This window comes from Nansenia antarctica (genome assembly GCF_963989245.1).
Source record: "Nansenia antarctica genome assembly, chromosome: 19".
Lineage (NCBI taxonomy): Eukaryota > Metazoa > Chordata > Actinopteri > Argentiniformes > Microstomatidae > Nansenia > Nansenia antarctica.
In genome coordinates, this window is record NC_137692.1 from 11,620,834 (window position 1) to 11,648,707 (window position 27,874).

At 42.2% G+C, this 27,874-nt stretch overlaps 1 protein-coding gene across 1 annotated transcript in view; it reads left to right on the forward strand.

Annotated features, from left to right (window-relative positions):
• The window catches only part of col17a1b (collagen, type XVII, alpha 1b), a gene marked incomplete at both ends in the record, with an annotated part of 36,114 nt that overhangs the window by 1,031 nt on the left and 7,209 nt on the right, over positions 1–27,874 (forward strand). The window contains 34 exons of the mRNA XM_080548931.1: positions 220–267; positions 576–614; positions 747–794; positions 1,433–1,582; positions 2,093–2,114; positions 2,764–2,855; positions 3,106–3,189; positions 4,464–4,529; positions 4,729–4,890; positions 6,541–6,642; positions 6,806–6,850; positions 7,265–7,420; positions 8,368–8,712; positions 11,538–11,564; positions 12,494–12,556; positions 12,671–12,785; positions 13,163–13,247; positions 14,495–14,524; positions 16,256–16,322; positions 17,158–17,193; positions 17,525–17,587; positions 18,005–18,040; positions 20,931–21,002; positions 21,317–21,343; positions 21,546–21,581; positions 21,698–21,733; positions 21,872–21,988; positions 22,290–22,409; positions 25,719–25,802; positions 26,319–26,381; positions 26,602–26,661; positions 26,858–26,884; positions 27,080–27,148; positions 27,655–27,719. Of these exons, the coding sequence (XP_080405057.1) occupies positions 220–267; positions 576–614; positions 747–794; positions 1,433–1,582; positions 2,093–2,114; positions 2,764–2,855; positions 3,106–3,189; positions 4,464–4,529; positions 4,729–4,890; positions 6,541–6,642; positions 6,806–6,850; positions 7,265–7,420; positions 8,368–8,712; positions 11,538–11,564; positions 12,494–12,556; positions 12,671–12,785; positions 13,163–13,247; positions 14,495–14,524; positions 16,256–16,322; positions 17,158–17,193; positions 17,525–17,587; positions 18,005–18,040; positions 20,931–21,002; positions 21,317–21,343; positions 21,546–21,581; positions 21,698–21,733; positions 21,872–21,988; positions 22,290–22,409; positions 25,719–25,802; positions 26,319–26,381; positions 26,602–26,661; positions 26,858–26,884; positions 27,080–27,148; positions 27,655–27,719 (2,657 nt within the window). The remainder of the gene's footprint in view (positions 1–219; positions 268–575; positions 615–746; positions 795–1,432; positions 1,583–2,092; positions 2,115–2,763; positions 2,856–3,105; positions 3,190–4,463; positions 4,530–4,728; positions 4,891–6,540; positions 6,643–6,805; positions 6,851–7,264; positions 7,421–8,367; positions 8,713–11,537; positions 11,565–12,493; positions 12,557–12,670; positions 12,786–13,162; positions 13,248–14,494; positions 14,525–16,255; positions 16,323–17,157; positions 17,194–17,524; positions 17,588–18,004; positions 18,041–20,930; positions 21,003–21,316; positions 21,344–21,545; positions 21,582–21,697; positions 21,734–21,871; positions 21,989–22,289; positions 22,410–25,718; positions 25,803–26,318; positions 26,382–26,601; positions 26,662–26,857; positions 26,885–27,079; positions 27,149–27,654; positions 27,720–27,874) is intronic.

The window sequence follows — 27,874 nt, forward strand, 5'->3', positions numbered from 1 at the left end:
CTGCCCTATGGGCTGTTAGGCTCGAGAACCATTGGTTCCCATGGCTACTTACGCATTGAGTTGCATCTTGTAAGAAATGCGCTATACAAATACAATTTGATTTGATTTGATTTGATTTACTTATAGTAGAAATCCAATGTATAATGGAGACAGTGTTCTGCTTCTCAGCAAACCCCCGAGGACCAAACAAAACCTAACCTGTTCTAACAATTTTTTCAGGAAGCTCCAGTGGAAATTCCTCGCCAGAGTATACAAGGAAAGACTATGGTAACTGTCATCCCAAAATGATACAATAACTATAATGTAATGATCAAGCATGATAGCTAGAAGCTTTGGATTCAATTATGACATTTCAGTGGCATCCATTTCAGTGGCATCCATGAACAAGTCGTAACTACAGCACAGGTTAAATGATTTGTGTGTGTGCATGTGTGTGTGCGTATGTGTGTGTGTGTGTGTGCGTGTGTGTGTGTGTGTGTGTGTGTGTGTGTGTGCGTGCGTGCGTGCGTGCGTGCGTGCGTGCGTGCGTGGACGCGTGTCTATGTGTGTGTGTGTGTATGTGTATTCAATACCAGGAGGTTCAGGTGCCACCAGAGGGAGGAGCCACAGCAGAGGTATATATTCTTATATATATATATTATATTAGCAATATTCTCTCTTTTCCTCTTCCCACCCACGTTACCCCACAGCACATTGAGATGGTTAGAAGACCATCTAATCAGCTAATAACGCGTCTTGTTTTCCAGAGAGTGAGATCAGAGCCAGGCTGCAGAGCGCGTCTCCAGCTGCCAGATGTGAGTTGCTACAGTACCAGTCCAAAGTTTGTAGGGGCACTTAGGTGGCGTAGCGGGTTACGCGTTGACCATGTAACCGCAGGGTCCCCTGTTCGATTCCGGCCGGGGACATATCCTGCATGTCATCCCTCCTCTCTCTCTCACCCATCCTTCCTGTCTAAATCTCTACTGCATCTGTCAATAAAATGAAAAATATGAGTGCGATTGCCCCACTCAGAAAAAATAACTTAAAAAATAAAAGTTTGTACACACTTCCCCATCCAATTGGATGAGAAAGTGTGTCCAAACTTTTAGACTGGTACTGTATGTCTTCAAGGAGATGTTGTGTTTGAATTCTATTGTGTCATCTCAACAAGAAAAAGGAGTATATTATTCTTGGCATCAAATTTGAATCCTGACATTTCAAACACTTTAAATACCGGTGATATCAGTAGGATATGTAGTATGCAAAATATCCAAAGAATTCATAAATGTTGACATTTCCTACCTGGTAGTCTCTACCCAGATCTGGCAAGTCTAACAAGGTTAATAATAATAATAATAATAATAATAATACATTTATTTTATAAGGCGCCTTTCATGGCACTCAAGGTTAACCTGTTGTGAGATACCGCTAACATGGTAGATGTCCTGCGTAGGGACGGAGCTGGACGATGTGAAGAGGCTTCTGAAGGGAGGGCGCTCCAACAGCATCAGCCCCACCCGCTCCTCCACCACCTCCTCCACCCTGCCGGTCCCTAGGAAGGCCACCGTGGAGACCAAGATCCTCACAGAGGCCTCGCAGACAGGTACACACACACACACACACACACACACACACACACACAGTCAGACAGACACACACACACACACACACAGACACACACACACACACACACACACACACAGACACACACACACACACACACACACAGACACAGACACACACAGACAGACAGACACACACACACACACACACACACACACACACACACACACAGACAGACAGACAGACAGACAGACAGACACACACACACACACACACACACAGACAGACAGACAGACACACACACACACACTCACACAGACACATAGACACACACAGACAGACAGACACACACACACACACACACACACACACACACACACACAGACAGACAGACAGACACACACACACACACACACACACACACACACACACACACACACACACACACACACACACACAGATTTTATTTCTCTAGGTAACAGAAAATGCTTTGGAAAAACCGTGGGAAATAATGATTCATTGTCACACAGTCTCTTTCACCTCCCTTAAGCCCAGTTCAGATCTAGGATTGGGTAATGGGTCAGTTTTAGAACGTTGCAGAGAAAAAACTCGGCAGACATTGAAATTAATCTGGACGTTCTGCTGTCAAAACGCTGGCAATGCCTTGTCACTGTTGCTGGGCTGTTGCAGAGTAACATGGACCGCTGCAACTCGAGTCGCATTGCGTTGCGTTTGCGAATCCTAGATCTGAACTGGGCTTTAGTCTTGGTGCAGTATGAGACTGTTACTAGTGACTCACTTTCAGTGCTATCATTTTCTGACACGAGCAGTTACTCATTACTGTTAATTCACTCAGTCTCAGTAGAGTGCCCAGCCTTAAGGCCAGATTGATGAGGGTCAAGGAGGTTGTCTCTGTCTGTCTGCCTGTCTGTCTGTCTGTCTGTCTGTCTGTCTAACAGCTACCTGTCTCTGTCTGTCTGTCTGTCTGTCTGTCTGTCTGTCTAACAGCTACCTGCCTGTCTGTCTGTCTGTCTGTCTAACAGCTACCTGCCTGTCTGTCTGTCTGTCTGCCTGCCTGTCTGTTTAACAGCTACCTGCCTGTCCTCCGTTAGTTTCAGGACAGTATGAGACCCAGATGGACTCCACCCTCCCCTCCTCCTACTCCTGGGCCAGCTCCACCCTCCCCTCCTCCTCCTCCACCACTGTCGTTGGGGGGGGCAGCAGCAACCTAACCTACGGTTACCACACCAACACCAACAACATGTCACCAGGGTCCTCCTTGCTCAACTCCACCTCTCCCTCCTCCCTGTCAGGTGAGACGACAAACGTTTGACGACATTTTTGGGATGTCTTCACTTCAATTGCGCACCGCATAATCAGGCACTTCTTTATCACCTCAACACCATGGGCTGAACACGAGAGCTATGGATCATTATTTCATGTGTGTCTAAAAAATGTGTTGTGAAAACGATTAGACAGGCATGATTGTTAGAAAAATGGTTCCTTTTTCGAAACTGGTTTTGAGTCACCATGTGTATGCGCTGTCTGTCTCTTTGTATGCAGTGTATGGGTTCCAGAATAACCTGGCTCCCGCTTCCAGCAGCGTCCTCACCACCAGTGCAGTGAACACACACACAGGCATAACAGGTATGTGGTGATGGGTTCTGAAGAAAACACTTAAACAGTGTATTAAGAGTGCCGAAACAGGTAAACAGACATTTACACTCAAGGAATATTACTTTGGGCCAATCCCATTTCACCCCTACGGCTCCGTTTTGTGCATTCACATGTCGGGTAGGGGTGTCCCAATTCATGTTTTCATGGAGGGCTAGGGGGAAGGGGGAGGGCTTTCCACGGCTCCATTTGGAGATTTTTCAGGACCACTTTCGGTTCGGAGCCATGGCCCCTACCTCCCAGGATGCTTTGCGAATCATCGACAGAAATCCGATTTCGCTCTAGGCAATGCGGAAGACAACCACAAATGTCATTACTTTTTCTGTAATTACTTGTTAATAAAGATTTGAAAAATTAGGATAACCATATTATTATCTTAATTTAATGTAATTTCAATGCATTATAGACCTTTTCTTTATAACAAGCATAACAAAAAAAATGCTATTATGCTTATGTACTGTGCCTATGCTTAACACAGAAATACATCGTTCCACCGTTCCAAAGTCCAGAGCGCTTCAGCCAAGTGATGCGAGGGTGCTCAGCAGTAGAGGACAATTATAGCAAAACTATTACCTGGGCACTTCCATTAGACTACCAAAGCAAGACACCGGAGCACTCATATCTGCGCGTTTGTCACAGGGTGACAGTCACCCTGTTCCTCTGCAACAAACGCAGATATTGCATGAGAACCCCGGCGTCCCAGTTCAATGGAAGCATCAGGCACAGCCTGCCCATAGAAATATACCATGTCATCGGAGCGCAATTCACATTTCACCTCCAGAACAAAATTTACAATCCTGTTTATTTAGACATAAATTCGTACATGTGCGTTGAAGTATTGTTCTTTTTTATTTGATGACTTGTTTGATCGATCGATAGCGTAAAACCTAAGTTGTGAATGAATCGCGAGCGTCAATGACACTACTGATGACGTATCAGGGTCTTGAAGGGTTGTCCCATTTCATAGGGAAAGATTTCAACAACTATGCCTTGTGGCTCTGTTCAGAGGCCTTGGCACCAAAGTGAGTGGCACTCCAAAACGAGCCGTAGGGGTAGGGAAGGGAATCGGGATTGGGCCTTTCACTACTATTCAAGACTATTGAAAATATTTAAAGAGAACCTTCTTTGACTATTCTGTTATTTCTCTTTCACACTATGTGTGTGTGCGTGTGTGTGTGTGTGTGTGTGTGTGTGTGTGTGTGTGTGTGTGCGTGTGCGTGTGTGTGTGTGTTTGTGTGTGTCTGCAGGATATGGAGTACAGAAGAACGTGTCGAACGGTGGTGTTGTCAGTACAGGAGTCTCCACCTCTACAAGTAGGTGTATTGATCTTGTGATTTGGCACTGTACTGTATATCAGAAAACCACCAGACTTCATTAAATTCTCACACATTATCGATAGCTTGTGTTACTTACTGCTAAAACAACAGACATATCAGGAAAAACCTTTCTCTGTTTAGTAGCCAGGCTTATAATTTCTCATAGGATGACTCTGATATCTTTGGTTGTCAACAGTGTCAGCGACTTCGAGGCCCCTCACTGACGATGCTTACAGGAAAGACTTTAAGTACTTGCTGTTGGAGAAGGAGAACATCCCGGTCAAGAGGGACACGGAGGTCCTCATCATGGCTAAAGACAGCGGGAAACACTTTACTAGCAGTGCTCATAATGGTGGTGGTAAGTTAAGGCCAATGCGATTTTGTCGCACCGCCGAATTCGATTCCATTGTTTTGAATGAGACCCAATGAGACAATGCACACGGCGTGCGATGCGATATTGTCGCACGACAACATTCGATTCTCCATTCACATTCATTCATTCATTGGTGTGAATTGAGAATCGAATGTTGTCGTGTGACAAAATCGCACGCTGTGTGCATTGGCCTTTATAGCTCCTTGCTGCACTCTCAAGCTCACTGAGAGGTGGTTTGTTGACACACTACGATGTGAAATAACTGAACAGGTATTATTCTAATTATGCACAAAAAAGCCAGTTGTTACCTCAGTCATATTCTATAACCAGTTAGTTGTAAACACCTATTAGGTGGGCTTGCTTAAGCAGGTACACAACTCTTGTTCTTCAACATACTTATTATTAGATGGGCTTGCTTAAGCAATAACAATATCAACACTTTGCAAGCCCACAACGTTTCTTCTGGAATTAACTGTTCTGGTTATTATTATGATTATGATTATTATGATTATTATGCAGTGATTCCCACAGCATGTTAATACTTTGGGGGGCCCCCAAAGTATAATGGCTCCCCCCAAAGTATAATTTGTGCTCAGTGAGTAAAAAAAAACGTATATTTGATATAGATCATGTTCTTTGTTGGTTTGTGAGGATGTTCATACACACTTGGTAAGATGTGTGTGTGAAAGAAGACCACAAAAAACAGCAGTGACTGCTCTCAGCTGTTTAACACTTAAAGACCTAGACACCATCACCAGTTGTAGGTTGTCTGAAGTGCAGTGTTACTATGAAAATTCACTAGAATGCAGGAATTGAGAAAAAAAAATCGCAACATTTTTCATGGGGGGGGGGGGGGGGGGGCCCACGCACCCCCTCCCGCCCCGAGTCGTTCCCCCAAAGTATATGTTCAGGCTTCGTTCGCCGCTTCTCAGATGCTACACTACAGACATCAGTCTATGGCTCTGGAGAGAAACACAGATAAGTTAACCAGACAGATAAGATAGCCAGACTGTGTTTAACACCTCAAATTAATTACTTTATGCCCAGCCAAATCCATGTTTAGAGGTAGCTAGCTAACATTACATTGATCATACTCGTAAGACTTTTCACTTTTAAAAAAAATGCCGGTCGAGAGAGGACGATTGCAGTATACAGAGTAGATTGTCCTACAAAGACACTTAGATTTAGATTTAGTTTATACTTTCTTTTATTTATTTATTTTTGTTTATTTTAATTTTACTACTCGATCTTTTCAGTTTGTATCTATCTATCTATCTATCTATCGATCTATCCAACATTATATATGACCTTCTAAATTACAGTACTACAGTATGTATCTAACATTCTATCTAACCTTTCAACTACCTAGCCATCATCCTTTTCGCCATCTATCGTCCAAACCATGTTTCAACTTTTTCTACTAACCAAATAACACTTTGCAAGCCCACAAAGTTTCTGCTGGAACTTTTTTTTTCTTCTTATATCATTAAAACCTTATTTCATAATCAAATAGATTCTTGTGTTATGTAAGCTGACATAGGAGATCCACATGTCATGTTCAGGTGAATGTGTTTTAATTAGCTGTTTTTGAACAGATAATATGCTCAAGAGTGGTGTGTGTTTCTGTTATTCTAGGGTCACTTTCGGGCGACTCCCTGAAGAAGGAGAAGATGGTGACCAGCATGGTGACCAGCTACACTGAGACTGCACCGCTGAAGTCAGAAGCAGGTTCTTACTGTGAGGACAACTGTTAAATGATTTACCTCAGGATCTACGACTGCGTATTTCAAATGCAGAAAGATTACAAAGATTCCGATTCAAAATTCCCTCCAAAAAATGGTGTGAAGGATTCTGATATGCTGATATTTACTGTCATGTTATGACATTTGTTTTTCTGTAGATGGGTCACCTTCAGTGTCAACGAAAGACAAAGCAACATACGCAGGTATTTTTCGAGGAACCTTTCTAGGAACTGTTTGGAAAAAAAGGAATAGCCTAGAGTAGAAAGTTCTGAACTAACATGTTGTTGCCATCGATCATATAACTTCAACATCATCTCGTCAATTCAATTCAACATTTACTTTGAGAGTTCGTGAGCTTAGAATTATAAGGTTCTATCTCCGTTTAGGGTAGTTCAGAGATATTGAGCGTCAACGTTTTTACATGCCATTATGTTTTGTGAGATGGAACCTTTGTATTTTTATTAAATACTAACTAAAAAATGTCTACATTTTAAAAATAACACCACACAGGCATTAATAAACACCTAATGGATCAGATTATGTAAAAAACTCAATGGAGATAGAACCTTATAATTCTAACGTCACGAGTTATCTAATACCCACCACCCCCCCTTCAGAGATCCATAAGGAAGGAGACTACTACGGAGGTGGGGGAGGAGGAGGAACCTTCTGTGGGTGTGAGGAGTCTTGCTGCTCCTGGTGGAAGTGGCTGCTGGGCCTGCTCCTGCTCTCTCTGCTCCTCCTAGGTCTGCTCTTTGGACTCATCGCTCTGGGTGAGTCACACTGTCCAGCTGCCCTTCTCCTCTCCAACCAGGGGGGGTTTTACAGAAAGACGCATACCGTATGCGTATACTTTAGGTCCATGGTAGGCAATGGACGGTGGAAGATGATCTTAGTGCCACAGGAAACTCAGCACAGGGTGTTATTGTTAAATGCAGTTCATTCTGTTATCACTTGGAAAATTAAGGTTTACGTGAGCATATGTGCCACGTTCTAATGCTTTGGTCCTCGATTGAAAAATGTGAATACATTTCCGCGTTGTTGAAAATCAGACACATTGCTGGTCAACGAACACAGCTTGTTTTGTGAGCCTGCTAACAATGTAAAGTAGAGTTATAGTTAACTAGTTAAGGTAGCAGTGGGGATTACTCACCGAAACCATTGCGTTGCAATATCTTGGCTTGACTAGCGAGTTTGTATTGTGATTCTCAACAATGTTGAAACGTAGTTTCGTGTTTTCAAAAGAAAAGTCTGAACTGAGTCTTTTGATTGGTTGCCGATATGAGGACCAAAACACTAGAACGTGTCACATATACTAGTAAAATAAATAAATCCGTCCAGATCAAAACATATCAGTAATGACCAATCAGTATTTTCAAAACATATAGACTAATGCAAATAGGCAGGTCAACACATATGGGCAGCTGTGGCTCAGGAGGTAGAGTCGGCGTCTAATGATTGCAAGGTCGGCAGTTCGATCCCCGGCTGGCCACGTGTCGAGGTGTCCTTGGGCAAGACGCTGAACCCCAATGTGCGGGCTGGCGCCTTGCATAATAGCTCGCTGCCATTGGTGTGTGAATGTGTGTGGGTGAATGAGAGGCCATTGTAAAGCACTTTGGAATAAGGCGCTATATAAGTGCAGTCCATTTCCATTTGGACACATTACAATTCCCATGTAAACGTCCATAAAGACCTCCTAGACATGTTTTCGTCTCCTCAGCTGAGGACGTGAGAAAGCTGAAGTCTCGCATGGCCAGTATGGAGGCGGAGTCTACCTCCACCGCTGCCCGTACCAGCCGCCTGATGGCCTCCGCTAACGACATCCACAACCTACCGTCTGGCGCCCACATGGACCGCGGCGGGGGGGGCACGGCCCACACTGACAACACCCTGAACCTGGGCTCCGGCCTGGGCACCAACCTGGGCACCAACCTAGGCACCAACCTGGGCACCAACCTAGGCACAGGCACGGCCTCTGCTGCTGGAGGGCACATGGACAACGCCGCCCTCCGGAGGACCATGCAGCAACTGCTGAGAGCCGAGCTCCAATCTCAGTCCTTCACAGGTGGGTTTAATACAGACACACTGAACACAGACACACACACATTTTGACTGTATATTACCGAATCTTCAACTCCAGTTTGTTTTTTCCGATATTACTGTAATATGCGCGAGACGTGTTATCGATGGAATTCTGTACAATCCTATGGATTTGAAGAACAGTCAGGATTTAGGTCGGTATTGGAACAGGATAAAAAAAAGCTATTACAGGACAGTCACAGGACATGGTGTTCCTTCCCATGCCATCCTCTCTAAGTCAACTTCATGGCTATGCCGTGACAGGTAGGCCTAATGCATTGTGCATCATTACTTGACTCGTTTAGGGTCACGGTTAGGGTTAGCAAGGTAATGACTTTCAGGTAATAATAATAATACATTAGACTTATATAGCGCTTTTCTAGACACTCAAAGAAGCTTTACAAACTGAAAATATCGAGTAGTAAAATAAAAAGAAACAAAAATAAATAAATAAAAGAAAGTATAGGGGTCTAATACATTTTTTGATTACTAAATCTAAATCTAATTTCAGGTACTTTTGAAACCGTTGCTGACATGTATTTTATTTGATCTTTTCAAAGCACTCCTCGCCTCTACAGCGAAGGGAGAAAAAGGAGACGCAGGACCGCAGGGTAAGATCACCAGTTTATTTAAGAAATGTTTTTCCTTTGATCATTTTTTCATATTTGTTTTACTGTACAGTACCAGTCAAAAGTTTGGACTCACTTTCCCATTCAATTGAATGAGGAAGTGTGTCCAATCCTTTGACTTGTACTGTACATTCATTCTCATAAACCTAATCTATTGTGGCAGATAGTGTTTATAACAATCCAGGGATAGTTCCAGGAGTTTCAGTCCTGCATGCATTAATTACATAGCAAACACAATATTGTGTTGATGATACCATTTGCATACCATGATACGTTAGTCTAGGCCATATGATGTCAGTGTCTGCATAGGCCTATACATACCAGACACTGTCAATAAATCAATGTGTTTTTATGAGGTCACTCTAACAGTGGCATGCATTCTCTTATTTGTTTCAGGTGATGCAGGGAAAAAAGGTTAGTTAAGAACTGAACTATAATGTGTATTATTATGTGACATATTAAAGCATATCTGTATGATATACAATCATTACTGAAGGTCCCAGATTAGACTCTTTTTCAAACAAGTTTTTCAACAAGTTAATATAGGTCCCTTGGGTCCCCAAAACATGTCTCGAAAACGTTGTTTTTGCTGAAAATACCACTCACATCTTAATCTAAAGGCATTCTAGCATGCCTCTATAGTATCCTCTTTTTCAGTCCTGTTCTCGACAGGCCACTGGCGGACTCAGGGGGGGGGGGGGGGCAGGGGGGGCGACCACCCCTCCTGGTGCCCCCAAGGTTGAAAAACGTCTCTCTTAAGTGCCCTTTTGAGTGGCGAAAATGAGAGGACATGCCCTATTGGTGCCCCTCCAATGGTCTAAACTTGACCATGTGCCCCCACAGTTGAAAAACATCACACTAAAGTGCCCTTTTGAGTGGCAAAATGAGAGGAATTTAATCATGCTTGTAACATGTGTACTTTTAAAAACTTTTAAATTATTCACATCATAGAACTTTTATTTACAACAAGCATAACAACAAAAAGATCGCTATTATGCCGCTTTGAGCTTTGAGCTCCTTTGCGTTCCTAACCGGAAGAGGCACAGCACAGGGGCATAGAAAACTCACTTAATTAATTGCAGCGCGGCCTACACAGAAGTGTAAAGTGCGAGAGCCCTTACGTAGGGAACGTAAGCACGTAAATTTAAAAAAATAAAAAAATAAAACTTTAAATAGGCCTTTAGCAGCTCTACCAAGCGTGTTAACTCTCTTGGTGTAGTGGTTAGCGCGGCCGGTGGTTATGCGGGAGATCGGGGTTCGACTCCCGCATGGAAGGAAGGAATTCCCCCGCATGGAAGGAAGGAATTCTCAGCTACAAGAGCAGAGGGAGACACCTAACCTAGAACCTGAATAAGGTTCCCGCGTTCCCCCGTTAGCAGCTCAGCCAAGGGAGTTAACTATTTTGGTGTTGTGGTTAGCGCGGCTGGCTATTGCAAAACGTCACGTTTGACGTCAGGCTTAACAACCGGATAGCAACGCATTACATTTGCTCACCTCTAATGGACTTTTTTAATTTTATTTTTTTAATCCTTTTGTTATCAAAAAATACATTTTACATTTTATAGTTGACAATGATTTACAAAAAGACAGTCAATGACGCAAAGCATAAAGACTTTTGACCCCTGTGAGTAAAAATAAATCTTTGCACTCGATCAAATTTCAGGACCCTCCTTTCATGACCTTTCCTAGATATGTACGTTCTACCCCCCAGTATCCTTACATTTTCAAAATCTAGCTAGTATAAAGTTATTTTGCAGTATTTGTGTGTGTTTGTGTGTGATTGCGTTAGTATCAGCCGCCATCTTTTTTTTCCATCGCTGCAATGCTCTTCAATACCAGCAGGGGTCGCAGGGGGACACTAAGAAGTGTGTTTATACGTGTCATACAATGTCATACAATGTCTGTTGCTTCTTTCATCATTGTGGATATTTTTGATTTGACATTTACATTACCGGCATCATAGGCTATTCACTATCATTGTCATGTTCTTATATCACGTTTTTTTATATCATGTTCTTCTTCGTCATAAAAAAATATTTATAAAAAAAAAAGTTTTATATAGTTTTTTCAGTTTTTATATCATCTGTGTGAATATGCAGCTTGGAGTATTCAAAGCTGATACAACATGAAATGAATTAAATGACAGTACTATCCTTTACCATTTCACTTCTCTGTTTCACAGGTGACAGTGGTTTCCCAGGAATACCAGGTATTCAGCTACCATTCTGATAATATGTGACATGGTCTGTCTGGGAAAAAACTCCTCAAGAGGTTATGAAAGTGTAGATTGTACATTTTCAAATGATGTGTCATACATCATCTGAAGAAGATATGCTTATTTGAATGCATACCCCTCAAACCAAAAGAAACTGGAATCAAAACACAACACGCACTCTCCCTGCGGTGATCTGCAACATCCCCACCCTGGACGACTTTAAAACGGCCCTTAAGTCCCACCTGTTCACAAGGCCTTTGGCCTCTAATTCTGTTGTTGTTTTTGTTTGTCTGACTGTTTTTGTTTTCTTTCCTGTATCTCTGTAAAGCGACCTTGGGTACCCTGAAAGGCGCTATATAAATTCAAATTATTATTATTATTATTATTATTATTAAAACAGCTGCTAGTAGCTAGCAGGTGAAGAGGTACATTGCTAATAACTGCATGTTTAGCACATCACAACATGCTGATTGAACATCAACATGCTAAAAACACATAACTACACATAACTAGATGATCACACAGTCCTTGCTTTTGAACATGTCCTAAAACATACTTTTGTTTAGGGTTAGCCTAGCCATGTATCACTTACAAAGTAGCCTAGGCTATGGCAGACGAAACAGTGAATCCAATTCACAAATGACAAACATTTAGTCTTCCTAAATGTTGTTTGTTATATCGAGTAGGCGGTTCAACACTTCAACTTGGCAGTTCAACTTTTGTAATATGCCAAAAAACCTGAGACATGCGACTTGAGAATTGCTGACATGCAGACCTTTTGACCAGACCGTGTCACATATGGAGGTGTCGATCATGTTGCTGCCATTTACTATACTGCATCTCTTTTGAAAACAGCTGTATAGACTGTACAGCACTTCAGTGATTCCACATTTCTGACCCCTCCCTCTCACCTTTGACCTCAGGTATTCCAGGTACCATCGGCCACCCAGGACACGAGGGACCCAAAGGACAGAAAGGAAGTGCCGGTACAGAAACAAAACCCAAAACTTCCACCTAATGATCCAATCACTTGAAAGTTCAATTGTATTGATGGTCAACTGTGTGTGTGTGTGTGTGTGTGTGTGTGTGTGTGTGTGTAGGTGAACATGGAGCGGAGGGGCCACCAGGCCTCAGGGGCCGCGAGGGGACAGCTGGTCCCAGAGGAGAGACGGGACCCCCAGGGTTCGGAGAGAAGGGGGACAAAGGTACAGGATGGTGTGGAATAACCATAACCATGGTTACATAACTATAACCATAACAGTAGAATGTAAACAGGTGCCAATCAGAACCTCTTGGCATTTTTTGTAGTTCATTTGTCATGTTCATGTTATTGAAAACACATGACTACAAGAGTTTAATAAACTAGTGTACTCTTATTAGAAAAACCCTCTCTACACCTGACATAACGCTTTGTCAAAGGATTTTGATCAGATCAGACGTAGCGAAACCTCTAGGACTGTTCTGAACGACCAGTACCAGTAGATATCCTACAGTGTAACATACTGTGGTTCTGTACTAATAGATAATAAAGTAGCAGACTACTAAAGTGGACGACACTGTGGTTCTGTGCCTGTGTGTCCAACTCTGTTCAGTGGTTTGGGTTTGTTCTGTCAGGTTCTCCTGGAGAACCTGGATCTCCTGGTTCTGATGGTCCTGCTGGCCCGGCCGGGTCCAAAGGTAAGATTAATAACGAGACTGGATTTGAACCAAGTTTACACAAAGAAGGACTCACCGTTTTCTTCCGATGAACAAATCGTGACGTTAGAATTATAAGGTTCTATCGCCATTTTTGTCAAAATTGAGTTTTTAACATAATCTGATCCATTGGGTGTTTATTAATGCCTGTGTGGTGTTATTTTTAAAATGTTGACATTTTTGAGTTAGTAATTAATAAAATACAAAGGTTCGATCTCACAAAACATAATGGAATGTAGAAACTTTGACGCTCAATATCTCTGAACTCCCTTAAACGGAGATAGAACCTTATAATTCTAAGCTCACGAAATGCTTTACTGACTGAATGAATGTTGAACGTTTCAATGCTGCATAGTGGTTCTCAAGAGCAGGTCAAGATGATCTGTCATAAGGTTTAGAAAAAAGAGGCTCCCCCACACTGTCTCTGCTCACAAGTTGTAATGCGTTTTAATAGGTGCAATGTGCACCTATTGTGTGAGTGTGAGTGTGTGTGTGTGTGTGTGTGTGTGTGTGTGTGTGTGTGTGTGTGTGTGTGTGAGTGTGAGTGTGAGTGTGTGTGTGTGTGTGTGTGTGAGTGTGTGAGTGTGTGTGTGTGTGTGAGTGTGAGTGTGAGTGTGAGTGTGTGTGTGTGTGTGTGTGTGTGTGCGTGTGAGTGCGTGTGTGAGTGTGAGTGCGTGTGTGAGTGTGAGTGTGAGTGTGAGTGTGTGTGTGAGTGTGAGTGTGAGTGTGAGTGTGAGTGTGAGTGTGAGTGTGTGTGTGAGTGTGTGTGTGAGTGTGAGTGTGTGTGTGTGAGTGTGAGTGTGTGTGTGTGTGTGTGTGTGTGTGTGAGTGTGAGTGTGAGTGTGAGTGTGAGTGTGTGTGTGTGTGTGTGTGTGCGTGTGAGTGTGTGTGTGAGTGTGAGTGTGAGTGTGAGTGTGAGTGTGAGTGTGAGTGTGAGTGTGAGTGTGAGTGTGAGTGTGAGTGTGAGTGTGAGTGTGTGTGTGTGTGTGTGTGTGTGTGTGTGTGTGTGTGCGTGTGTGTGTGTGTGCGAGTTTCAAACCTCATGAAGGTCTCTGTGTGTGAGTGTGAGTGTGAGTGTGAGAGAGTGAGTGTCCCAAAGGACAGAAAGGAAGTGCTCTCACACACACACACACACACACACACACACACACACACACACACACACAGAGACCTTCATGAGGTTTGAAATGTGATTCCTCCGTTCCTCTCTTTGTGTCTCTCAGGCTTAGTGGGAGCTCCGGGAGGGTTTGGTGCACCAGGTCAGTCTCCTTTTTTAATAGAAAATGTTTCTGTGGTTTTTACTGAGACGTGACTCTCTTTTAAAGAGCCCTGTATGAACAAGGTATGACACAATCACACAATATTTCAACAAAAATAAAAGCAGGAAGATTTTCTCTACAAGAAGTCTACACAAGGAAAAAACAGACAGTGGATAATGCTAAATATGAATCACACAATAAAGGACCCACTAAAACAGTTACAATTTGAAATGAATAAATCCGCTAATATTTTCTCTCTAGCAACTCTATACTAGCGACTCTAGCTTGCTAGCGTGCTAGTGGGAGCATGCATGTATAAATGAAGTCAATCACAGGTAGAATTGTCACTTGGACTATCCGTTTCCTACTTTTGTAAGAAAGCTGAGTCTTAATTACATTTTCTAAGATACTGTAGTTTAAGTCAAAAGTCAAAAGTCACTTTATTGTCCCATCACTGGGAAATTTGTATTCGGCTTACACCCCACAGCAGCCAACAAAGAGCAACAGACAATACAGAATGATAAAAACACAAACAGAAGGCAGCCCTGATTAAGACAAGAGTGGAAATAAAACGATGAGCAAGATATGTTTACATTCATCTGGTGCAGTTTAAAAGTTTAACAGAAACAGGAATAAAATAATTTTTAAATCTATTTAATCTAGAGCGGGGGACTCTGAACCTCCTCCCAGAGGGCAGCAGTTCATACTCTGCATGTAGGACATGGGAGGGATTCATGAGAATTCTATTAGCCTGTCTGAGAGTAGCCTGTTCAAAAATAGACTGCAGGGATGAGTGGTCTTTCACCCCTATGATCTTCCATGCAGTCTGTATCAGTCGGACCAGTTTGGACCTTAGTTGTACAGATTACCAAACCAAGATGTAATGCCGTATCTGATGAGACTCTCTAAGACAGACTGGTAGAAGAGTAGCATCAATTTTTGGTCAACACCATGAACTCTAAGGCGGCGTAGGAAGTGTAGTCGTTGTTGTAATCTGCTACATAGGCTATCTACTGTACATGAGTGCTCCAGGTGAGTGAGTTGTCAATGAAAACCCCAAGATACTTGTAAGAGGCGACCTGCGAGATGGATTGTTTGTGGATGACCACAGGCCTGTGGTCCCCAACACCTCTGGGGTCGAACACCATCTCCTCAGTCTTCTTAACATTTAAAACCAGGCAGTTAACATCACACCACTTAACAAACCTCTGGATTTCAGAATAATAGTCATTTAGGTCACTGTCCTTTTTAATTAAAGCAAGGATGGCAGTGTCATCCGAAAATGTTATGATGCGATTGCTAGGGTAGGTGCTTCTGCACTCGTTTGTGTATAAAGTAAAGAGCACAGGGGAACTGACTACACCCTGTGGAGCACCAGTGCTTATGGTTCTGGGTTCCGAAAGAGTGCCATTAACACTGACCCGCTGTGTGCGGTTAGTTTAGATCATCGTTTAGATCATCAAAATAGATTCCCAGGTATTTATACTGTTCAATTGGGGCACCAACCAAAATACATTATGTATGCATTATCAAATCACTTGTGATCTGGAAAATAACATATACTTCATCATTCATATTTCAATATTTTTCATAATTAAAAAAAAAGAATGTTGTGAAAGTTTGAGTTACTGTATGTTTCAGAACTCTGGTTAGGATTCAGCCATTTGGTAACTTCATAAGAAATAACACAGTTAGAACAGCTGTTTAAATACATGTGTTTTGTTCTTTTAGGTCAATCAGGCCCTCAAGGTTTCCGTGGAGATTCAGGCCCACCTGGATCTAAGGGTGAGACACCTGAGTCTGATGTCATATAGAACAAAGACAAATAAATACATTATGAGAAGTGCATTGATATAAAAACATTGATATAATGACATTGGAGTGTAAACTAAACTATTTATGTTGTAATACATTTGAATGACATTGAATGATCGTTAGGATCATCAATAATTGGCCTGATCATGACATATTCCCAGCCTGATAGAACTGCGTATTTGTTATATATCCAAACACAACTGTATCTTCTGTAATAATGCCTTGCTTGGCTGGGCCGGGTGTGCTGGTGGTGGGGCGGGCTGGGTGTGTGGGGCGGCGGGGGCTCCCCGGGGGGGGGGGGGGGGGGCCCACCGCTGGGTGCTGGTAGGCAAACTGGTTAGTAGTCGCTCTATGAGTAGAGGGCTGCAAGGGAATTTTCCTGGCTACATAGTGTACAGGTTTTTACTTTTGCCTGCTTGCGGCTCTGTCAGTATGTGAAGCGCATTGAGTTGCATCTTGTAAGAAATGCGCTATACAAATAAAATGTGATTTGATTTGATTTGTTCCTCTGTAGGGGAGCGGGGTACAGATGGATCCCAGGGAATCAAAGGTTTGGAATCAAACGGTTCTCATTGAGTCATCATGTTATCATGATCATATCATATCATCATATCATGTTATCTCTTGGATTTCAGTGCTTTATGGTAAAGCGAAATATGACTATGTAAAAGATTATGGCTGAGAGCTTGTCAGTGACTAGCTAATGTCGTTTTCTCTTGGTATACAGTAGAATGCATAATTTTTTTCATATGAAATAACATAATATAGCTAATGTTGGAACACAGTGTCAGTAAATGTGGTGTCCATCTTCCCCACAGGTGATCATGGTGAGAAAGGACCACGAGGTAACCCAGGTGTGTATATGACTCAAGATAATCCTGCCTAGTAGTCTGAAATCCCATTGCATTTGATTAAAAACATACAATACAAAAAGCGAATAAAACCCCCCCAAAACAGATGGAAGTGAAAGGGAAAGCAGTGGACAGTGTTGACATTGTACACAAGCTACTAAAGCAGTAATTTATCCCAAGCAAACTTTAGCATGAACACAAAATAGCCCACACAATAAACACACTGTATGTATATGTCTCATAACTTGATTTTGCCAGTATTGTTGTACTACAGTACTACACAAGTGTATGCTCCAACCATTTCAACTGTGAGCTGAACTGTCCCTCCCCTCAGGTGATACAGGGTTGTCTGGCCTGCCAGGAACAGCTGGAGAGAAAGGCCCCAAAGGACCTGCGGGTGAGTTGCTGTACTAGAGAGGCACCTCCTGACGTTAGAATTATAAGGTTCTATCTCCATTTTTGGTCAAAATTTAGTTTTTTACATAATCTGATCCATTAGGTGTTTATTAATGCCTGTGTGGTGTTGTTTTTTTAAAATGTTGACATTTTTTTGTTAGTAATTAATAAAATACAAAGGTTCCTTCTCACAGAACATAATGGAATGTAAAAACTTTGACGCTCAATATCTCTGAACTGCCCTAAACGGAGATAGAACCTTATAATTCTAAGCTCACAACCTGTATGGTCCACACAGGCTGATAACACTACGTATATATCCACTTGCTTGTGGGTGAACTGACTGACAGATCATGGTCTCATTCACAAACATGAGAGAACTTGGTCTGAATACCTTGTTTGTGTATTTCTCAAACAGGAGCTCCTGGAATTGATGGGGACAAAGGTAAAAGAGGTAAATAAAGATGTTTTTTTTAAATCCAGAGAGACTTTATTATATCTCAGTAGTTCAACAAATGTTTGTTAAAGAAACTAAAATGAACAAATTAGACCTCGATTCATAATCATTTTGTGCTCGCCTATTTTCTCTGCGTGCCTCCTCCCATGATCTTACCAGAAACATAGACTAGTTTCAATGTCTACACAAATCAATGCTATCTGCTTAAAAGCAGAAACACCACGTAGACTATAATTATATTATGTTAATAAGTTAAAAGAACATCAGGTGAAGAGTACAGTATTTTTCCAGTGATCTCTCTCTCTCTCTGTCTCTCTCTCTCTCTCTCTCTCTCTCTCTCTCTCTCTCTCTCTCTCTCTCTCTCTGTCTCTCTCTGTCTCTCTCTCTCTCTCTCTCTCTCTCTCTCTCTCTCTCTCTCTGTATTCTCTTGCCACGGCAACAATGTGACAGATCCATTTCCATCTTGCTTATGTTGCAATCAAGGTCACGTGAAATTACATGTCGTTGGCACGATTGTGAAATATTAAAGCCAATAACATTCCAGTAGAAATGCTCACACACACACACACACACACACACACACACACACGCACACACACACACCAGTGGCGTACCGCAAAATCCCGAGGCCCACCCGCAAGGTGGCGGCGGGGGCCCTTTCGCAACGGAGGTTAACTCAAACGGATGTAGCGGTACATTTATTTTAAGGCTGCATAAATCCTACAGCATAGACCCTATGGTTGGCCTGGACAGCTATCAGCTACAGCGCGCTGGCCGTTTGCTCAGAATCATTCTGACACCGTATGTGTGACTGTGTGTGTGACATGTCCATACACAAACGGCAACTGACAGGCTACCCACCACCCCGAGTTAATTTGATTCATAGATTAATACATATCTCTAATAATATCAAATAATAATAGACCATTCTTACCTTTAACAATGACCAACACGTCCTCTCCTCCTGGTATTAGTCTGTGCGAAGTCCTTCACTATGTAACATAGTTGTTTGTTAAATCCATTTGACGTGCGCGCAGGCTTTCAATGCTGAGAATCGCTAGTCTGGAGAGTCTGTCCTGGGACATGGTGCTTCTCAGATAGCTTTTGATAATTTTGAGTTTTGAAAACGATCTCTCGGCCGGGTCAGCCTGCTGCAGTAACACTGACCTCCACAGCGGTGCCACAGGTGCATCCACAACGTTCGTCCCTGACCCAGGGCTAACTGCATCCCTACCCGCGTCAGTCGCAGAAGCTGCTTTGGGTCGGTTTGTGAGAAAATATGACATTTTGGGAAGTTTCGCTGCATTTTGTTACATTTTATATTGCTCTTGCCGTTTTTGCGCACCACTGAGGTACTTTCGCTTGCTCATTTTTCTGCAGGGTCTTGTGTCTCGCTGCCTACATTTTTTTTAAATAAAAAAGTTTGTATCGTAGTGCCGAGAGACGGGAGTCGTAGGCGGCGTATCACAAAGCTAAACGTTTAATGAAGGACATGAACGATTGTCAACAACACACTCAAGCAGTAACTGAATAAACAACTCGGGTACCACGCACTTAACTGTCCGTGCGGAACAATACTCCCAACCCACCGTGGGTGAATTATGTCAACCCACCACAGTATCCAATGTTAGGGGGCCCCCTAGAGGCTGGGGGCCCCCCCGCGGTGCGTCGCTTGCGGCCCCGTCCCCTACGCCACTGACACACACACACACGCACACACACACACACACACACACACACACATTGCATTCTGCTTATAACCGTTTCACTTTTCGAATCGCTCATTAAGGATGGATGACAGCAGCAGAGACTGAACCCAGAACAATTTATAATGAAGTGAAATGAAACATGATATTATTGACGGCCATTATCAAAGGCAAACTCGATCTACAGCCCTGGCTGTAGAAGCACCGAGCCAGAACAGAAACGCTGTCAGTAGGGAAGATGCGACAGAAAGTCCAGCAAAAGTTGGCTGAGATAGCGTTGCTGGGGAGTTTCAGTGTATGTCACATGGTGCAGCTGCCCGTCAGGCTCCATAGCATTCAACAGTTTTGAAATGCACAGCACTGGCTATGAGAGGGTCGTCTACCCACAACCCCCAGCCTTGACCCGCTTACTCACTCTATATGGAGCCTACTACCGGGGGGGGTTGATAGACATGGGCTCCCTGCCATGTTGTATACTTGTATGTTGTGGTTGTATTGATTGATTGATTGATTGAAAACCTTTATTGTCCCCAATGGGGAAATTTTGTTGTCAAACAGCTCAGTTAGGGCAGAAAACATTCAGTACAGAAAACAGAAAAACATTCAATAAAATACATAAAACAGTGCAGGCTCAATAAGTAAAAAGTTCCAAAAGTTCCAGCTCCAGGTCTCCCCCACCCTGCAGGGCCTGGTTGTAGAGTCGGAGTGCAGCTGGAATAAAGGACTGTCCAAATCTTTTTGTACTTTGACGGGGGAGAACAAATCTGTGGCTGAACTTGCTCCTCATCCCTGCCAGCTCGCAGTACATCGGGTGGGAGGGATTGGCCAGCATGGCCGCCAGTTTTTTTTTTTTTTTTATATATTTTTGTATAACTACGTTTGCAGGAAAAAAATATGAAGTTATTATTATTATTATTATTATTATTATTATTATTATTATTATTATCCAATATAGACCAAGCCTAAAGCCCAATTTATACTTCTGCGTCGAATTTACGTGCGGCTACACCGTAGCCTACTCAAGGTCTCTCCCAATTTAATTTAACTTTTACAAGTCAGAAACCACTCAGAATCAGACTTTTATTCTGAACATTTGAAATAATGCCACGCTTGCACCAGCTGCTGTCACAATGATTCCACTGATGCGAGTGACTGAACCCTGTTGCTGCTTTAACCCTCAGGTGATCAAGGCCCGACCGGCCTGCCTGGTATCAGAGGTCCGTCTGGCCCTCCAGGAGATTCTGGTCTTTCAGGTACTGTGAGATTAGGTTTAAGCTAATGAAACATGAACACAGAAACCCTCACTAAAGGGTTGTTTATGAAAGTTATTATTGTTATTAAAGTTATTATTGTTATTATTGTTATTATTGTTATTATTATTATTATTATTATTATTATTATTATTATGTACAGTATCTATCCTCCTCTTGCTGTATTTTTTTATGCTGTATGTAAAGCACTTTGAATTGCCCCTGTTGAATGAAATGTGCTATACAAATAACCTTGCCTTGCCTTGCCTATGTAGACCTATTTATCTGAACTCTATTCCCTTTGCATCTTCTTGTAGGAGTGCCTGGGCTTCAAGGTCCCCCAGGTATATTTTGACAGTCATGCCATTGAGATATGATTTAGCACTGGAATTACATGTCTCTCATTTGTAATACTGAAATAGTCAGTTGTTAGTTGTTAGTGACCATTATGGCTCTGTAATAATAGCCATATAATAATGAGCTTTACGATAATACATTGTTTTCATTAATGCTGCTGGTGACAGATTCCCATACTTTCTATTTTAGGAATACCAGGGAACCCAGGACAACCAGGGTCAAAGGGTAAACTATTATTTACAATTGAAATTATTAAGCTGGCAAGCAATGTGTACATGCCGCTTGGATCTAATCTTATTGATGTGAATAAGTTGTAACAATACATTATTTATTTCTCTAAGGTGAAGCAGGAGAGCAGGGAAGAGTCATCAATGCAGGTAACTATGGTTATGGGATGGAGAACAGATTAAAACAGAACATGGGACACAGTGACTGAATTGAGTTTTTTGCATCAGTGCATTACTTTTAAATTCTAGTTAGACTGCGTTTTCATCAGTTCTATGGTGTTTCTACAGGGGGTTCTAGTTCAGTGGCCATCCCTGGACCCCCAGGAAGCCCCGGACAACCCGGTACTGCCGGACCTCCAGGGTTATCAGGCCCCATCGGCCCTGCTGGCCTTCCTGGCCAATCGGGTAAATTGCTAAAGCTAAATGACCCGATCTGGGGGGTATTCCATCAACGTCGCTAAAGGAAAATCCAGGCTTATTCAGATAAATCTTGCGAGATTTATAAAAAGAAAATCGAGGCTTATTTTGATAAATCTCACAAGATCATCCAAAATAAGCCTGGATTTTCCTTTAGCAACGTTTGATGGAATACCCCCCCTGCACCTTGGATTGATAGGACAGCAAATATGATTGAAATGGCTCTTGTGTATGCATGTTGTCTGTACTCTATCCTAGAGTCCTAAACATATTTGTGTGTCTTCCTCAGGTCCAAAGGGTGACAAAGGAGAGCAAGGGGAGAAGGGGGAGAAGGGCAAACAGGGTGAGGCGGGTGAGGCGGGAATCTCAGTGAGGACCAGTGAGACAGTCAGTTCCTCCAGGTCTGAGAGTAAGTACTTTTACCGTACCTCTGCATTGATGTTTATCAACAGTTTAGCTGTGGTGACAGTGTCCTGCGTATGTCATGGGACAGTGAAGCATTTTTTCTTCTTTTTTTAAACCGAAGAATTACTGTAAGGTAAAGTAGAGATTCTCCTCCGCTTGTATTTGATGGTATTTTGTACATATTGTTTTCACTATTCAGAAATGACAACACTTTTCATGCCCCCTATTTTAGGGTGCCCAGAAGTAATGGGACATTTTGTATTGGGTCAGTTGGTTCTGGTCAGGTGTTTTCTCTCACATAATTTAGCAGGCATAAGAGAGCTGTCAATGTATATTATTGATTCTGTGAACATGAGAACTAAAGAGGTGTCAATGAAGCCATTATTAGGCAAAATCTTTTTATAATTAAATTATAATTAAATTATAATAAAAAAACATCTATAGTTTGGAACATTGTTACAAAGAAAAAAAGCACTGGTGAGCACATCCCACAGATCAGGAACATGTCAGAGACTACCATCGGCATAATACATCAGCAGCCAAACTACAGATGTCAAAACAAACAGCAACTGAACATGGTGGCAGTACAGGCCTGGCAGAGCACCAGCAGAGAAGATAACCCAGTATTTGATGGATTCAATGGGTTGCAGACTTCAGGCAGTTATTGCATGCAAATGTGGACCAAATTCTAAAAATGAGTGCTTCATTTGGACATTTGACTTTTGGTTACCCTGAAACAGGGGGACAATGCATAAAAAGTGTTGGAATTTCTGAATGGTAAAACCAATATGTAGACAAATACCATCAAATAAAAGCTACAAATTGATATAACCGCATAGTACTTATTTGATCAATCCAAACTTTTGGAGTGTAGCGCCAAAAGAAAAAAAAATGCTTCAAGTCCCATTACTTACCCAAGGCACTATACATCAAACGTGTATGCTGAAATCTAAACTACGGTGTGGTGCACACAATTTGGGCACCCCTGGTTTAAATGTCTGTTACAATCAATCTCAAAAAAGTTAATTAATTAATTAATTCTACAAAAAATGATTGAAAGCAAACCTGAACACTAAATGCTACACAGTTAGGAGTTACGAGAAGGCTACAAAAAACTCTTGTAACGTTTCAAACTATCCATTTCCACTGTCAGAAACTTCATCAGAAAATGGAAAATAAATGGAACAATTGAAGTCAAGGCAAGATCTGGAAGACCAATAACAATTTCAGATAGAATGGCCCAAGATCTGGTGAGAAATACTCATACTGCAAAAGAGCTGCAAAAAAGAGTAGCAGACACCTACTCAACAATACAACGTACCTTAAACAACAAAGACCGACATGGCAGAGTTGCCAGAAAGATGCCTTTCCTACGACCTCAATACAAATTTAAGCGATTGAAGTATGCAAAAGAAAACCTTGAGAAACCTGAAGCCTATTGGGACAATGTGCTTGGGACTGACGAAACCAAAATTGAAGAAGGTAAGTTTGGAGAAAAAAGGGTGAAGCATTTGTAGAGAAGTACACCTTGCCAACTGTTAAGCATGAAGGTGGATCCATTATGCTTCGGGGTTGTATAGCAGCTGACGGCACAGGCAATATTGTGCGGGTGGAAGGAAGGATGGATTCCACCAAATATGAAGACATTCTAGAGGCTAATGTTCGAAGGTCAGTCCAGAAATTGAAGTTGAAGAGAGATTGGGTATTCCAGCAAGACAATGACCCGAAGCATACCTCAAAATCAACCATGAAATACCTCCAGGAAAGAGGGATGAAGATTTTGGCCATCACAGTCGTTGAAGAAAGTTGAAGAGAGTCACAGAGTTGAAAAATATAAAATATCGATGGAGAGATCTCAAACATGCCGTGCATGCAAGAAGGCCGAATAATATTTCTGAGCTAGAGGTGTTCTGCCAGGAAGAATGGGGAAAAATTCCCAAAACAAAAATTTAAAAAAGACTCTTAGCTAGCTACAGGAAGCAAGCTGTTATAGTTGCTTGAGGAGGAGTTACAAAGTACTAGCTGACAGGGTTCCCAAACTTTTGCACAAGGTCTTTTTCCTTGTTTTATTATTTTGAAATTGTAAAAAGTTTAATCTCATCTAAAAATGTCTCTTGCTTTAAAATGTGATGACGTGTTATGTTTAACTTTGTACCATTTTAGAGGTTAGGTTTGCTTCTTTTCAGTTTATATTATTTGTAAAAGACATTTTGACTAGGGGTGCTCAAATGTTTGCACCCCACTGCATGTATGACGCTGTCATGTCTAATAGTAACCAGTACTTACTCTAGTAGATGTATTGGGCATTGAGCATGACAACAAACAAGTTGGCCAAAGCAAAGGCAGACTGGGTGGCACCAAGACCAAGTGTTTTGTGTTTACATAATTTGAACTTGTTCGTTGTGTAACCACTTGTGTCTAATAATCATTGACAAGGGGTTGATGAACACAAGCTTTGTGATTGGCCAGGAGGCGTTAGAAGCCGTGATTTATCTCACTCACTGCCGAAGAATTCCGGAACACTCACCACCCAGAGTGCCAAGTGATTCATGTGATATTTACCTAGCAAATGGACTGCACTTATATAGCACCTTATTCCAAAGCACTTTTACAATGGCCTCTCATTCACCCATTCACACACCAATGGCGGCAAGCTACCATGCAAGGCACCGGCCCGCTCTTTGGGAGGAATTTGGGGTTCAGTGTCTTGCCAAAGGACACCTCGACATGTGGCCAGCCAAGGATCAAACCAACGACCTTGTGATCATTAGACACTGGCTCTACCTTCTGAGCCACAGCCGCCCCCACCTAGCAACAATACTTTGATTGGCTACAAATCAAATCATCATTCAGGCATTTTCAGTTAGCCACATGGCTAACTCTAGAAGGTTGATAGGGGTTTTCCAGTACTCTGCTGCACATTGTGCCTAACAATCCCCCCTACCTGTGACAATAAAACTGATGGCTCTCGAGCCTAATGGCCCATAGGGCAGGAGCCTATCTCCTGTTTCCGTAGCGCGAGGCGGGTTGATGTACAAGTCCACACCTGGACATGATGCTGATATGTCACAGGGTCTTACCCCCAAACCAACTATTAATGCTGAGTGCCAAGCAGGGAGGCATCGGGTACCATTTTTTATAGTCTTTGGTATGACTCGGCCGGGGATCTAACTCACGACCTCCCAATCTCTGGGTGGACACTCTGACCACAAGGCCACTGAGCTGGTATAACCTGTGACAATATTGACAATAAATCAGCACCTCTCTCTAATATTCATCATAGTAACCTCATGGTTGTGTGGTGCTCTTCCAGGACAGTATGGTGCTGAAGGGGCTACAGGGGGTACCCCAGGACCACCAGGCCCTCCCGGACCCCCAGGGGCCTCCGGACCACCAGGTAACCTCTCACACACCGTCTGGTCTACTCCATAGTGCATACAACTACAGTGTTTTATATTTGTATGGACTTCTTTTTGTAACAATGTAGAAGTATGGCTGTCACTAGAAGTAGGAGGACACAGCTGGGAATTATTCATTAGAATAAATGAGCACAAACATTAGCTATTTGTTAGATTTTTTAGGTCAAGTTTTAAGGTCACAATCTAGTGCATGTCCAGGTAGTGACAACTACTCTGTAGGGGATCGTGAATTGAAGAGAACAAGCTTCTTATTCGACCCTGAGCAGTATTCACTATCAAGTGTCTGATAATTCTCTCTTTTAGGAGTCACAAGACCTGGACCCCAAGGACCACCTGGTGAACCAGGTAAGCCTGTGAAGAAGAGTGCGTCCTTATTATACATTAGTATCCAATGCCAAAAGACTGTACTTAAGATATACACTTTGTTTGATATTTTTTTGCAGTATTGGCAAGTCCCTATCCACTGTAATGTTTGGAACATTTCTGTTTGTTAGGATATGGCAGACCAGGTCCTAGAGGGGAGAAGGGAGAGCCAGGAAGCTTCGTGCCCAACTCAGGTACAGTATGCAACTACATGAGCATACCCTCAACATTACATTACACTTCTACTGTTTTACAATTAACTTTGTTTCTATATTTGATATCATTTGTAATACTAATATTATCAAACAGATCATCGAAAAAAAGATCATCCATAGAAGGTTTTCTATTTACCTGTCTGTTTTGGCTGCATTGTAGTGATGTGCTAGTTACTATTATTTATTATTATTATTTCAGGAACGTTCTTTTCTGGACCTCCTGGTCCTCCTGGGCCGACTGGGACTAAAGGGTCAACAGGTAGAGTACTCCTTCTACCTCAGACACTAACTCAAACACTAAACTCACTCTGATGTGTACGTATCTTCTCAATGCTGTACCATTAGAGCATCTACAGTAGAGTTAGGTCTATGGAGTATACTGTATGTGCGTCATATCCCTGCCTTCTTAAGCTAGAAATAGTTAAAAAGTCTAAATAATTCCCCACTTTTTTCAGGTGCCCCAGGACCAAGAGGATACCAAGGTAAGTGGTTTAGTGATAACTTGGTAACACTCAGAAAATAAATACAGTATTCTGAACCACGGATTCTTCCGCAGATGGTCATTAGGTGGTAATTACCATGATCTCTAATAGAGGAGAGACATTAGTCAGTATTATTATTATGAATCATTATCATGATGTACATGTTATTAACAACTCCCAATCTTCTCTCCATAGGGGAACCAGGCCAGCCAGGGTTAACAGGAAGTCCAGGCAGCCCAGGTGTCTCAGGTGGTTCAGAGAGAGGTGAGCTCATCAGTCACGTGACCTTGCTCCAACACAACACAACACTTCGTGACGTTAGAATTATAAGGTTCTATCTCCATTTTTGTCAAAATTGAGTTTTTTACATAATCTGATCCATTAGGTGTTTATTAATGCCTGTGTGGTGTTATTTTTTTTAATGTTGACATTTTTTAGTTAGTAATTAATAAAATACAAAGGTTCCATCTCACAAAACATAATGGAATGTAAAAACGTTGACGCTCAATATCTCTGAACTATCTGAAACGGAGATAGAACCTTATCATTCTAAGCTCACGTCTTCTCATCAACAGCTATTGGCAATAACATGACAAAGGACATATCCGAAGTATTTTATTTTAAGAATACTGATTTAGCCCTTAATGAAGCTAGTATTCCGAGACGCACAAAACAATGCTTATTGGATAGATAGCTGATGTTGAGTCATTGCAGTAAGAGCAATATTAAGGATGTTTTGTTTCCTCCCACACAGTGGCGTCTTACGGTAGAGCCCAGCAAGGACCAGCCGGACCCCCGGGACCCCCAGGCCGTCCTGGACCAGAGGGCCGCAAAGGTAAACCAACAACACCTGATGTTTCTAAGGGCAAAGCTCTCATTGGTCAGGTGTCATTAGATCTAGTCTAATGTGTCCTGTGCATAATGTGTTTCTATAGTCACACACATATTTTCCAAGTATGCTTACCATAGCTATGTTGGACCAGGACACAG